General features: G+C 38.4%; 1 protein-coding gene across 12 annotated transcripts in view; it reads left to right on the forward strand.

Annotated features, from left to right (window-relative positions):
- MEF2A (myocyte enhancer factor 2A) overlaps window positions 1-15149 on the forward strand; it is an 89504-nt gene that overhangs the window by 58974 nt on the left and 15381 nt on the right. For 4 of the 12 annotated variants that reach the window (XM_062642543.1, XM_062642548.1, XM_062642546.1 and 1 more), the window contains exons 4-7: window positions 2548-2679; window positions 2745-2894; window positions 5797-6016; window positions 6665-6724. In XM_062642543.1, coding sequence (XP_062498527.1) covers window positions 2548-2679; window positions 2745-2894; window positions 5797-6016; window positions 6665-6724 — 562 coding nt within the window. The remainder of the gene's footprint in view (window positions 1-2547; window positions 2680-2744; window positions 2895-5796; window positions 6017-6664; window positions 6725-15149) is intronic. The other 8 variants (XM_062642547.1, XM_062642549.1, XM_062642550.1 and 5 more) reach the window with 4 other exon arrangements.

A 15149-nucleotide genomic window follows, 5' to 3' on the forward strand; every position in this document is an offset into this window, starting at 1 on the left:
TTATCATGCTTCACTCGGCAGGCTCTGAGAAAGCCGAGGCTGCGCTGTCTCGCGTAGGCTGCGCCTGGCCGTGTGAACAGATTACAGCATTCCGCTTGTTCCTATGAGCCGCAGAGCAGGAACGGTTCACTGTTACGTTACTGGGCAATGATAAAGTTGGCAGTCTTTTTATGGTTAGGTCCTCAAAGTGGCAGTTCGTGTTTTAGTGATAAGGAGACAGAGCTTTGGTTATCGGACCCAGACTTACTATCTCTAACAGTGAACCGTGGCTTAAATCCTTCCACAATGACAGGAACCCCTTCTGGAGTGACGGTTTCCAGAATCTAAGCAGGAGATACTGAGGCATTTTCCTTCCTCATGAGTCAAAGCAGAGTTAACCCCATTGTTACCATAAAAAAAAATCAGCTATGAAGAAGGAGGCATTTTTATATTTAACTACATCTCTTCCTTTATATTGGAACTTTGAGCATAATTTTCAGGCAGATCTAGGAGGATGAATTAGCGACATTAGACTTAAAAGCTTTCACTTGAGTATTGAAAGAAGCACTAATGAAACCCTATGTTGCAATACTTAACATTGCTTTAACATGTTTGTCAAAGGAGGTGAACTAGATATTAGTAACGTGTATTTCTTGCAAGATCTTTGTTAATATTACCTAAACTAAGCTTCTAATCATGCCCTGCATACGTATGTTGATGCTGAGCACCATGTAAAGACACATTTGGTTTTTATTTAGAGAGTTCTGTGGGTTGCAGGGGTTAAGTGTAATCCAGATTATGCAGTGTTAACATTTTCCCTGCTGATATCAAAGTGTGGAAGACTGGCAGGCTGACTTGTTAGGAAGGGCTGTGAGAGGGATAACAAGCTCCGACCTTGAGAGCCTGAAGAGCCGGCCCTTGTATGGCCACATCCATATACGTGTCCAGCTGATTGGGTAGAGGAGCGGGATGGGGGCTGTGACAGGTGCTGGAGGAACCTACACCTGTTTTCCCCATATGCTGATTTAGTGATTGCATTTTTGTGGGAGTTCCAGATACTGTGTGGGATCCGCAGAGCAAGCCAAGAAACTTGAGAAGGAATTTCAGCTTATGGTGACCCGTGATATTCAAGGATTTCAGATGGCGTAACTTGAATTTTCAAGTGCTGCTTGAAAACTGAAGTAGAAATAGGAATTATCTTGTATATATGTGTAGAGTGAGAAAGCCTTGTGTACTTCTAACTGCGCTGAAAATTAGGAGATAGCACTTGAAGAAGAAATGCCCATGAATACTGTAGTCTAAACTAAAACCGTGGGGGTTTTTAATCAGAAATACAGTCTTATGGAAACATATTTGCTGTAGGAAAAGAAATGCACTTTTTTATGGTGCCGAGATACTGGCTTTCAGATTTTAAATCTTCAGGGGTTTTAGTTAAAATTCATAGGTAATTTCTCACAAAAAAATAACCACAGAACCCCCCTCATACCTGCATAGTCCTACTGCTGCTTTATGTACTCTAATGTATGCCTGTTAAAAAATAGATACTGATTTCCTTGTGAAACTTTTAAAAACGTTAAATATTTTTCCATGGGGAATGTTTTCTATATTGTATTGTCATATGTGAGAAGTTGCAAAGAAAGATTTCTGATTGTGTAATAGGGTGAAAAAGAAAAACAACAAAGAATACAAATATCCTTTAAAATCTGGTGATGAGACCTTTACTGTCACATAGAATCACTTCAGTTGGGAAAACCCATGAAGATCATTGAGTCTACCCGTTATCCAGATGCTGCCAAGTCCGCCACTAAACTTCGGTAGCTTATTTGTAATGCCTCGATCGTAGGCAAGTTTGTTTTTTTTCCAGGGGTTGTTGATGCGAGCTCTCCATCAGAAAACAGGAAATAGCTCAAAAAAGCAGTTGCATCCAGTTAGGCTAAAGGAGTCTGAAAAAAATTATATTTGGCAGACTAAGTCATTGTAGAGAGGGATTATGTAATTTCTTTTTATACTGTTTTTGCAGTTCTTGTTATCATGCAGGATGACAGAAATACAGGAAAGTCCTGCTTTTATAACAAGTGTTACATATGTGAATGTACTGCAGTTGTTGAATTTGATTGCAGATTTTAGCCACTGTGTTTCTCGGAGCTTAACTCTTTGCTCTTTAAAATTTGGGTATTGGGGTACTAAAATCAGTATTTTAAAAATCCAGTAAACTGGCTTTTAATTCATGGTGATGGCATTAACTCTTGCCACAGGCTCGAATGTTCCTTGCATGTCAGTCAACATCACCCTAACAGCCAGTATCTAAAAGCAGTTTTGCATGAAATGCTGGAGAGACGAAGTGGGTGTAGGTTAAAAGTTACCCATGTTATGGCACCTGGGAGAGCCTCTGAATGAACCTTTTCTCTTCGTGTACTATGCCGCTGTTTTGAAAGCCTGTCTGTTGAACAGTGAGTTTTGTCTGTCAAAGTTTCATGTAGTTTCAGTGGCTCTGAATGATTCAGTAGTATACAAAACTTCTTGGCAAGTTAGGATGATTTGTATGTGAATTTTCCAATTGTATTTCAGACCTTAAGAAAGAAAGGCCTTAATGGTTGTGAGAGCCCTGATGCTGACGATTACTTTGAGCACAGTCCACTATCGGAGGACAGATTCAGCAAACTAAATGAAGATAGTGATTTTATTTTCAAGCGAGGCCCTGTAAGTACTTTTATTTTATCTCTACTTTTTATTTGTTGATCCTTTTTATTAACTTCATTATTTAGGCTCTGAACAAGAAGGAACACAGAGGGTGCGACAGCCCGGACCCTGACACTTCATATGTGCTCACGCCACATACAGAAGAAAAATATAAAAAAATTAATGAAGAGTTTGATAATATGATGCGGAATCATAAAATCGCAGTGAGTACTAAAGTATGGTTTGTGCTTCTATTACATGCATGAGAATTTTCATGGTGTTTGCTTACCACTGAAAACCACTGCAAAGACAAGAGGATGTAACGGTTTGAGAGCGGAGTATATGTTTTTTGAGGCAAAATGAGATGCTGATACTTGTTAAAATGCGTTTTATCTTACTAAGAAGATTTATCTATAGCTTCTCTTTTCCACTCACAGTTTTCCATACCTTGTGAACATGAGGTAACATTTCTCAATTTCAGGAGCTTAGCTGCTTTGCTAATCCTACCCAAAATATTCTTATAAAGATAGATTTTGTCGTGGGATGTAGGATAGTTTATTTACATCTTGTAGCTCTTTATCTGTTGATCAAGGTTTTACAGTATGCTACAAACAGGCAGATAGAATTGCATTAATTTGGCCATCAAACCGGTGGGATTTGTTTTGTTGAAGACTGGATGAAGAAAGGCATTTTAGACGTTTAAAGATAATGGGAGCCTTAAAAGACAGGTGTCTTATTCCTGTTGACATTCTAACAGATATTGCCTTGGCCACTGAAAGATCTTGGAAAACTTTGCCCCGGGTTCCAACCCATTTGCAGTAATAAGTCACTTGGCTCCAGAACTCAAGAAGCTTGGGAGTAACAGCAGTGTAAATTTTGCATTTGTCCCACGGAGGTGTATGTAATGACACTTAGTTTCCATCTACAAAACCCAATTAGTATGGAGTATTACAGGGGAAGTATTTTGTAAGAAAACTAATACAGGGCTCTGCCACAGCCTTTGAATTTTTTAACATTGCAAATCTTGTAGCAATTAAAGTAAGTGGACTGAGTAGGTTAATCAGCATGGACCCTGGGGCACTTAGAGTAGTGTGTCCCCAAATGACTGGCTGGTACTAGAAATTATTTCATTGTTGAGAGAAATAAGGCCATCTCTGGGACTGTCAGCAAACTGGCAGTCTCAATACCCAGCATCACTTCTTACAGCAAGTTCTTTTATACTTGAATGAAACCAATATCTTTGTTTTGAAGCTTTTGATGTCCAGCTTTTCTTTGCTGAGACATCTTCAGGCATCATCTCTCAGTATGTTACAGCTAAACTGCTCTCACTTGATTTTCTGTGGTCTTCATGAACAGTTTAAATTGTCTGTGTGGACATCAATGTAAATAAAGAAGGCAACATTATTTTGTGGTTCTGTATTTATAGCTTAAATTGGGCCTGTTTTGGTTCTGTTTCCAGTATTTATGGGTCTTTACAAAAACCGGGTTTCTTTTGTTCTAGTGCAGTCATTACTGTCAAAGGATAGGAATGAGGCAAAGCATGAAGAATTCAGTCATAACCAAATGAGTACCATAGATGGGCAGAGGCAGCCTTTGTTGTAAGGTGTGGGGGGAAGCTGTCTTTTATTAGTTCTATATTGAGACACCTACAGAAAGAATGTTCCAACTGTTAGCTTCTGGCATTGTTTTAAGCAATTCAGGTATTTCAAATTTAGGTTGAATTGCTTGGCAGTGTGCTGTTTGAAAAACAACCTTCTTTTTGGTAGATACTGAATAGTTTCTCAAAGCATTTTCCCATGAAAACAAAATGCCAGTGCAGCTTGTCATTAGTTAGATACTGTGAATGATTTGCTAGCATTATGTCACTATGCTCTATTGCTTTTTCCTTTTGTTGGTGCCAAAAATTGATAATTATTCTTAGAATGCTTCAGGAGGGATGCTGTCATTGACTGTCACCAGTAAGAGATTTTGCTTCTTGTAGAAAATGCATTCTGTTCTTTTAATTAGTAATTGTTTTATTTCTATCAAAATCATTGTACAGAAGTCTCATTCCAAGTAAATTTTCAGCGGCACATGACAGCAGTGCTTCTCTTTAAGTATACTTGCTAGGTCATGAATGTTTGTTCATCCGCATTTGACCTCTAAATCAGAACTATTATCTCTATATTCTGTCAATAAATGCCACTTAAGTTTTGCTCTTAAATTGTACCTGTTTTGTTTCCAGTAATTATGAGAGTTGTGAAAGAAAACAGTCCCTTTTGTTTCAGAAACTCATCACTCTCAAAGGATAGGAATGAGACAAAGGCCGAACAAGTTAGTCATAACCAAATGAGTACCATAGATGGGCAGGCATCTAAGCTTTTGATTCAAGTAGCTGTTGAATAACAAACATATATACTTGAGAAAAATAGTTGCCTTGTAAATAACACTGGAAAACTTTGAATTTTTGAAAAAATGAGATTTGCAAAAAAAGAAAGATGGAGGGGTTATTCAAGCAGGGGGTTGTGCAATACAGTCACAATAATGACAATGAAAATGTTTAAATTTAAACTACTGACCTTAATGATTTTCTAAAGATCTGTTTACTTCTTTTAGTCTGTTGAAAAAGAAAGTTATAGGGATTAGTAGCAGTATCTTGGCATGGTTATGAATAGAAAATGTTATTACTAACTTTTTCTTTTTGTGTGTAATTGACTTTATTTTATACTGTGCATGTTTATGCTTACATTTTGAAGGTACAGCACTTCAGTGATTTGTAGACATGTGTTGTAACTTGTCATTGCTTTGTAATAATCCAAATTAACTGGCGAATTTGTGGTATTTCTGAGCTTGTGAATTCATATGAATTTCCAATTTTTTTTGCATTTGAACTTTGATTACTGTAGCAGTGTATGAGTAATTATTTTGGAACTGTATTTATATGATGTCTAAGAGTTTAACACTGTGCTCTACAACAAATGGATGTTTTAAAATTACATGCTTAATACAGTTTAAAAACTAACATAATTAACTATTTTTTTTTAAACCTGAGTAATTCTTGGCAAACTTTAATGTGTATTTTTATAATGTGCTATTGCTGCAGAACTAGTTATACTAATGTTGTTGTTCTGTGTGTGTTCCTTGTCTTCTTTCCTTCAGCCTGGCTTGCCTGCTCAGAGCTTCTCGATGTCGGTTACAGTTCCAGTGTCCAATCCCAACACTTTAACCTACAGTAACCCAGGGAGTTCCCTTGTATCCCCATCACTGGCTGCCAGTTCATCATTAACAGACACAACCATGCTCTCCCCACCTCAGACCACCCTGCATCGGAACGTATCACCTGGGGCCCCTCAGAGACCACCAAGTACTGGCAATGCAGGTGAGAGTTCAGTACTGTTGTCCTTTCCTTTTATACACTCTTGTTGGACATGGATCTGTTGGAATGGGTCCGGAGGAAGCCACGAAGATGTTCTGAGGGCCAGAGCATGTCTGCTCTGGAGCCAGGCTGAGAGAGCTGGGCTTGTTCAGCCTGGAGAAGAGAAGGCTCTGGGGAGACCTTAGAGCAGCTCCCAGTGCCTAAAAGGGCTGACAAGAAAGCTGGAGAGGCACGTTTGACAAAGGCATGCACTGACAAGAAAAGGGGGAGTGGCTTTAAACTGGCAGAGGGGAGATTGAGAGTAGACGTTAGGAGGAAATCCTTTACTGTGATAGTGGTGAGGCATTAGTACAGGTTGCCTGGAGAAGTTGTGGCTGCCTTATCCCTGGCAGTGTTCAAAGCCATGTTGGATGGGGCTTGGAGCAGCCTGGTCTAGTGGAAGGGGTTGGAACTGGATGAGCTTTAAGGTCCCTTCCAACCCAAACCATTCTATGCTTATTAAAAAAAAAACAAAACAAACACAAGCAAATAACCCCCAAGTAACAAGTTCTTAATGGTATTGCTGCATTTTCTCTTTTTTAAAGGCTTAAGCTTTGAAGTACACAGTGATACAGCATCAGTTTAATTTAATGCTCTTTTTTTTGTTGTTAGGTGGAATGATGGGGACAACTGACCTCGCAGTGCCAAATGGAGCTGGTACCAGTCCAGTTGGTAAGTGTGGTATCATCTTTTTGTTGAAAAATAGTATTGTGTGTTTAGTTTCACAGTTATTCAGAAGCAGATTTTTAGTTGGACTCTTTCAGAAAAGGTTGCAGAAGAACAAAGGTTGTAGTTTTCTTAGTTGCAAGTGTTAAATCTTGTAAGTTCTTGTCAGGCATTTAACTTTTTTCTGCCATGCCCCTTCCACTTCAGTAATAGTTGCATTTTTTGTTAGTGGTTTTCAGTAGTAGCATGCTGCTCTTGCTTTTCTGTTTCTCTACAGGTATAATTTAACAGAACTCTGAAGAGATCTTATGTGCACCAAATGTCTTACTTTGTATGAAATATACTGCACTCACTAAACTATTACACTAGAGACAACTTGGCTGTGTTCTCGAGCTTAGTATTTGCAAGACCTGGTTGTGGTGCCAATCAAAAGGAAGAAAATACAGACTGTATTGTTTGTATTGCCATGTGTATCTTGCTAATCATTTTGTAGCAATTATACAAAGAAAGCAATAAATCTTGGAAGCTCATAGCGAGGTTCTGTCTAAATTTTGGAAGATGATCAGGATTTCTTTCAAAAACAAATTAGAGATGTTGCCAAAAATCAAATTCACAGTATGTTTTGGTCTTCAGTAAAAAGATATGATAGCGCTTTTTCACTTAAATAATATTTTGTCTCCCCTACACAAAATCTAGTACTCTGATAGAGGGCAAACAGCCACTGAAATTTATCATGCCACTGAAAGGCAAAATAAATGATAGTTCATCCACTTCCTTCATGTTCCTTCCATGCCTTGAGATGTCTTGGTGACTGAAGGTCAGTTGTGCAAATACACATAACTCTCCTTGGTATGTGTTTGTAGCAAGAGAAGCAACTGTTGACCTTTCAGTATTTACCCACAGGCTACTTAGTGTGGCAACTGGGGAAAAAGTTCTTTGAAGATGAAGTCAGGCAATTGAATTGATGAATAAAAAATGCCCTAGCTTACAAGGCTGAAAGCACAGAATTGACTTCCCACTCTTTATCCGTTCTTTGCCTATGTGCAGCAAAGATATGAAATATTAAAGAGTGGTTTCTATCAGGTAAGCAAGATTTTAAATGGAGGAAACTTCCTCAGCCGAAAAAAAGTTGACTATTTTTAGAAACTGTGGAGGTCAGATGTGGATTTCCATAGCATTTCTCAAGTCAGACTAAATAAGTTTATTATCAGGCTGTTTCAGGCCTCTTTTCCAAAATCAGGCTTTAGTAACAACAGCCTCAGATTTAAGATTCCTGCTTTCAGTAAGCAAATAGAACAGTTGTTTACAGCACTTGCTATAGCATATTAAACCGTAGAAATACCCGGTTACAGCAGCTTGGTGAACATATTTAATGCCATAAAATGTTTTCCTTCTTGCATTTATTAATAGTTTATGTGAAAAGTCAAAATGCATCACTTATCTCTTACTTTCCAGAACATCGCACCCAAAATGTTACACATATACCCACTCATTTCTAGAAAGATTTTTTCATACAAGAGTTGTGGCTATAGAAGATCAGTGGAACATTTATAAGTACCACCTTTAGCATCACTGAGCTACCTAGTTAACACCAGGATACTAAGCCACAGAGTGCCCTAAGTTGTCAGAGCTCTGTTTTCTACTAGGACATGGCATGGCTTCTTTTGAATACTGTTGGGTGCACAGTAACCTTCTGAGTTGAAACCAAAATCAAGAAACCACACATAACCAGATTGAGTAAATCTGCTAACTTGTCAATCTGAGCTTGACAGCTGCCGTTGAAGGGTGCATATCAAGTTAATTATGTCTGCAGACAACAATGGTTTTAGTTTCTTGCTGCATTTATCGTACAATTCACTTTAAAAAGCTTGTGTTTTCTTCTTCTAGCTTTTGATCTTTTAAACTTCTCAGGAATGGAGAATTCTGCTATGGATATAGTTGTGAAAGGGCATATATCAGATTTGCAGCTCATAATCTATAGGAGATGTCAAGATGGAGTATTGGCAAACCCATATTCCTAGATACTCTCTTACAGACAAAGGAAAAAATATCCAAGTCTTACTTGGCATTATGAAGTTTTGAGCATTTGAGATTTTGTTCTCATTTCATTCAAAGCTACTTACATGTCTTCATCTCTGAATAAAAAGCAAATAAAGGTTATCTTCCCTAGTTGGGACCCAGTTCAAACAAAGATGTTGCATAAAATGGCTCATATTCAGTTCATATGAGTCTTTTTCTCAAGTCCTGTGTAACTTGATTGGAATAGATCTGATTTGCTTTAGCAGTCAATCTGCCAACTTAACAGTTTTTCTGTGGAAAAGAGAGTAAAAATATCTGCCTGTTGTAGCAGAGATTGGTAGGTGGGTTTTTATATCTAGAACAGAAAAAATTGTGATTATTTTATAATACTGAGAGCTCACTTCACACGCAGCTGTCATAACTCTGCAAAAGCATTCTTATTTTGTAGTATTTTTAAAATGTTACCCACCACATAAAAACCATCTGCTGGATTTTTTACTTGGCAAATGTAGGAGGGGGGAAATGTCCAGCATTATGACACTGTTTGCTTTTGAGCTAATTTATTTTTTCTGTGAATTAGATCCAGTGTTTTGGAGCTAGGGTTTTCATGGTAACACTGCCTGCGGTCAGTGTTAAACTCTGTTCAGTTTTTGATGGGCATCCAATATGCTGCAGGAATCTGCTCTCACCAGGGTGCGTACACCTTGGTACTTGTTGTCAGCATGATCATGGCTTGAGCACCTTGCATTTCCGTATCCTCCTTTCAAAAGGCTGTGGATTCTAATTAGGCAAAGTGTAGCCTCACTTGCTCTGAGTACCCAGATGAGGCAGGGAGTTTCTTTGCCTTTGAACTGAAAGGATTTGCTGGATGGATCACCTTCAGATTTGTCAGGAGGAGGTCTGTTGTGTTCCAGCAGTCAGTGTTACACCTTGAATCATCCAGAAGTGCCAGTAAAGTGCAGTTCCAGTGGTCCCATCCTTGAGAATCAGGAGGACCCAAAAGAAGTACCACTGTTACCAGAGTTTGCTTTTTCTTCCATACCTTTCATGGAGGGCATTGAGCTAGAACCATGCAAAGGAACCTGACTGGTTTTTATTACCGAGGCTGCATGAAAACCATAAATCTTAAGACCTTTGTACTGAGATGAGTTCCCTAAGTTCTTCGCAGTCCTAGATGATCTCATTCCTAGATGATTTTGAAAGAGCTGTTGAAAGTGGAGGCTCTTTATGGTCTCTCAGAGACAGACTATTATTTGCCTGTGGATTTCTTTGTCAGCGAAATAGCCATTCTGGTCAGTAATACAGATTATGGACCCAGTTAATCTTCTGGGAAATTATCTTTACAATTTTGTCATCAGAAGAATGGATAAGAAGGGTCTGGTCTTCTTGAGTAGTGAATTTTTAATCTTTGTTCCAGAGCTGTGTCTCCTCTGATGTCCTCAATAATCTTCAGATTCTGATATGTGAAGTAATTTTAGGAATGTTGAATTTCTTTGGAATACAGCTTTGTCTTGAGAGCTATTGTATCTCTATTAAGAGCCAGTCTAGGTCATGTGTGATCTTTTATCCTGGCCCAAGGATGGATTATGCTGAGGTGCAACTGACAGTTTGCACGCACCTGTAAACTGCTTGTATACTGCCAGAAAGGGATCAAGACAGAGAACTGTGAAGAGCCCCACCTGTAAAGGGTTCCCTTTGTCTTGAGGGCTTGGCTGACTGGGAGAGCTTTTTCTGTTGTCTGAGGATAAAAGAATCTTTCAGCTTGGTCTTTCATAAGTCTGAGTCAAGTGGCTAATATGCTGCAGTTCTTAAGAGTACACCTGAAGGCTTCAGTAACAAAACAGCTTTCTGTTGATACCCTTTTAATTGTGTTGTTTTGCATATTAAATGGGAGACACCCCAATGAAAAGTATCCAGCTAACTCTGGAAAAACATACCTCTTGCAGGAATTCTGCTTGAAACTGGATTGCAGCTATCAGCCTCTTCCTTAAGAAAAGGGACTTCCTTCTTCCTCCAGCCCCACTGTCAAACTCACCAGCCTATGTCATCTGCATCAGCTAAAAAGCTTAGCACTGTTGTAGATGACCATCTTAAGAAAGCAAATTTTACAATGGCATGTAGCGTCAGGACAAGGGGGAATGACTTTAGACTGAAAGAGAGGAGATTTAAATTAGATATTAGGAAAGAATTCTTCCCTGTGAGGGTGCTGAGGCGCTGGCACAGGGTGCCCAGAGAAGCTGTGGCTGCCCCATCCCCGGCAGTGTTCAAGGCCAGGTTGGGCACAGGGTCTTGGAGCAAGCTGCTCTAGTGGAAGGTGTCCCTGCCCGTGGCAGGGCTTGAAACTGGGTGAGCCTTAAGGTCTCTTCCAGCACAAACCAGTCTGGGATTCCATATAATGTCACCTTGCGCAGGATACACCACCACAAATCCTCAGATGTTCCAAACACTTCATTGCTGTCATCCATCATTTACCATTCTTTACATTGGCATTGTATAGATACATAGAAATCAACAAGTTCAGAAAGCAGAAGTCTGATTTCATTAGCTGTAAGCTGTATTGTTAACAAAAGACCTAGAAGTCATCTAGTTACCACTTCTAGCATTTCACACAAAGCTGAGTAATACTGAGATACAGAAGGAGTATTCCTTTGTTTTAGGTTTTCTGCTGCATTCTGAATAACAATCCTGGTCTTGAAGAAAGACCATTTAAATTCTGAATATTCTTGAATATTTTCTCTCCTTTTATGTAGCTTTAGGCAAGGAAAAAAAATGAAGATATGTCAGCAACCTGGGAAATGAGGGGTTTATTTTAGTTTTCTAACATGAGTAAGCATTCCCTTGACACTTAGTCATGTGTTTTTCTTTTGATGAGCTTTAATAGCCAAAGTACTGCTTTAGAAGCATAAATTGCACACGTTAGACATGTTTCTAAATCTTACATTACTGTCAAAGGTATGTTTTAATTCTAAGCATAGCATTATCTGAAGCATTGATTTGTAAAGATCAGTGGAAATACATTTATTTCAGCTTAAGATGTAAATGCTTTCCAAAACTATCAGAGAACTTAGGCTTTGAAATGATGATAGAATCAGCAGTGATTGCTGTGCAAAGCTGGAGAGGCTATGAATGGCATATGCTAGGTTTTGGCTGTAGGGATTCTTATTTTTTATTTAATTTCCACTTATAGCTGTCATACAGAAAAGATTAAATAAATTGAGCATTGAATGCACATAGAAATGCTGCTGTTGTATTTACTTGCAGCATGTCGTTCATCCCCACCAAGATCTTACATGTGAATGTTTCTCTTCAGTAGATTTTATCTGGTCTTCTAGATGCATAGTGAATTGATGGCTTATTGAAAGCACAGTTTTCAGTTTACTTCTAATTACATGACACGTGTTGGGCTGTATGATGTCATTTGAGGAATCAATATTTATTTACTACCCTTGTTATTTTTTGCTTAATCTTATCTTGCTTAGATGCTTGCCTACAATTATTTTCCAAATCTGCGTATAACTGTCCAGTTTCTCTGAAGGTGAACCACAAAAAAAGATTAATGGCATCAATGCCTGTAATATATTCCTTGAGTAGTAATAAGGACATGGAGCGCTTTCCAGCCACGTGTGTTCATTGTTTCAGGTGATGTGATTTATATAGTGAAGTATGAGTCTGGCTCATGTAATTGAATGCTACATCGAGGGCTGCAGGATAGTAAATGAGATTAAGCTGTATTATGTCTCTGAAGGCGAAATACACAGTTGTTAAAATGGGTGGGTTTTAAGGTTTAGCTTCAGAAAAGAAGTGACTTCAAAAGTAAACATTTTCTGACCAAACAAGAAGTAGGCTAATGCACATTGGCAGTGTTTGTTATCATGAAATCTAATTAAATTATGATTCATATAATTGAGAGCTTATCATCTTTGCACTGGTGTCTGTTTTCCAAAGAAGTGTTTTGAACATGTTTTCATCGTCTGTTTTACAGAATTAGAGATAAATAAAACTCTGCCAATGGAAGTAAAAACAGTCTTATTTTACACTTACGTAGGATTTTATATTCTGTTTCCATTTTTCAGTTTAATAGTGTTTTTAAACATAAAGTCATTGTCTTTGGGGAAGATCTATAGTGGGTGGGGTAGATACAATTTCTGTATCATACAAAGTAGTAAGTAGGATTTATGGGGTTATTAAAGCTTCAGTTTGGCAAACAGCCGCATAGTTGCATCATCCTGTAATCATTATCTTCTTCTGGCTCCTGACCTTGCTCTAAAGAAATACCATGCTTTTAGTTATCCTTTCACTCTTAACTTGTAATTTGATTTTCTTATTAGATTATTAACAGGAAAAAAGGCTTTACGTTTCATACTAAAAATGAATATTTCAAACTCTTGTTGCAGCTCCAGCATAAGATTCTTTAGATAATCAATAGAGATACTCCAGTTTTTGCTACATGTTCGGTGTCTGCCATTTATAACAAAGGGCTGCTATGGGGTTGATACCTGTAGTATTGCACACTTCTGACATTTTTTGTTTCTCCTGTTCTTAATATATTGTTTCTAAACACTCACTTTAAGAAATTCTCAGCTTTTCTTCAGGACAAATGCCTTGACTCTGCACTGCTCCTGAATGATATTGCACAGAGGAGGCAATGGCAAGGAGTTTGTTGTTTTTGACAGCACTACTAAAAGCATGAAATGTTTCTGAAGGATTGGCAGAGCCTTGTAATAAGGGCTGCAGGAAATGACTGTACTGGGTGTGGAAGAAAGACACTGTCCAGATTTAACACACGAGCTACCGAAATACTTGGAAACAGAGGACAGGAAATGGTATCATAGGATAGACTAAAATGCTGTACAGAACTCCATTGTTTATACAAAGTGTTATTGTTCTGGAGTTTGAATTCAACTCGGAACATCGCAGCTTTGGCATGGAAAAGGTAATACTTACAGCCTAGTGAGCAATAAAAAGCAATTTATTATTATTAGATTAAAGCCCAGACTTATTTTATAACAGTAAGCTCTTTAAATGTTCTGGCATTTTTTTTGCTGAAAATGAAGGTACTATAAAAAATGTTTTAGATGCAATTTGGTGAAAATTACTCCCTTTTCTAATAATTTTTCTTCTCCCATCTGGTTCCAAATCTGCTTCATTTTTACTCTGTCCATTGTGCAAGGTTTCTCTTGTAATCTGATGCTCTATTAGGCTGTCTATAACTCCTGTTTACACTCATTAATAATGGATAGGGATTGATGCATAACTGTATTTAACAAAACCATGATTCTGTGAAAACTGTCATGGAGTTTTAGGAACCTTAGGGCTAGCACAGAACTTAATTTCTCCTCTTTGGCTGGTTGGTTTTTTTGTGTGACCTAACTGTGGGTAGTTTTCTCCTAGCAGTCAAGAGTATATTTAGCTCTAGTACATAGTCTCAGCTCCAGACCAGCTTTTCAGCCACTTTAACTAAATTTTATTGCTAACCTTAGAAGCAGCTCGATAAATTCTGCTGTTTTCTGCTGAGGAATGTAGGTGCAATCACGCAATGAGTTTTTGCTGTGGTTTTTAATACACAAGGAAAAATGCTGACATAAAAAGATTTTTCTTCCTTCTTCTGTGTTCCTTCATTTCCCCATAATTTCTAAGTTAAATGGTAGAATTCTCAGAAAATGTATTCCCATACCTCTCATACAGATGCTTCAGGAAAGTACTAAATTAGAATAACTCCTCCTTGCTCTGTTAACCTCAAAAAACTCAAGGGACGTATGGGACCATCCATGTATGGTCAGGCTTTGGGCACAGTAGGAAATCCATAAAGTGAGTAAATCTAGAATTTGAAATCCTGGCTTTAAAGTTGTGAATTTAGTGCTCATCCATATGTGAACAAGACTAATCCTGTGGTTGCAAATTCCAGTAAGTTCTACCAATTTACAAATTTCTTCTTTAAAAATATTTTGTTTTTTAGAAAACACAGTAGCACATCAGGACAAGAGCTTCGTTATAATTCCTAGAATCCTAGAATGGTTTGGGTTAGAAGGGACCTTAAAGCCCATCCCAGTTCCAGGCCCTTCCACTAGAGCAGCTTGCTCCAAGCCCCTTTGTCCAACCTGGCCTTGAACACTGCCAGGGATGAGGCAGCCACAGCTTCTCTGGGCATCCTGTGCCAGCGGCTCACCACCCTCACAGGGAAGAGCTTCTTCCTTATGTCTAGATCTCCCCTCTTTCAGTTTAAAGTCATTTAAACTTGTCACTACCTGCCCCTGTACATGTTTGCTTTTTCCATTTCTAAATTGCTAAAACAAGATGTAGGGTTCCATTGCTGGTGGACAGGGCAGAGCTGAAGATTGCATTTGGCAGTTTCCTTGCTGTGTAATGAGGATCAGTAGTAATGGAGGAGGCTCATCACCAATCTTGGTGAATT

This window comes from Pezoporus occidentalis, unplaced genomic scaffold (genome assembly GCF_034315485.1).
Source record: "Pezoporus occidentalis ecotype Australia unplaced genomic scaffold, CSIRO_AGI_Poc_V1 ctg72, whole genome shotgun sequence".
In the NCBI taxonomy this organism is placed as follows: domain Eukaryota; kingdom Metazoa; phylum Chordata; class Aves; order Psittaciformes; family Psittacidae; genus Pezoporus; species Pezoporus occidentalis.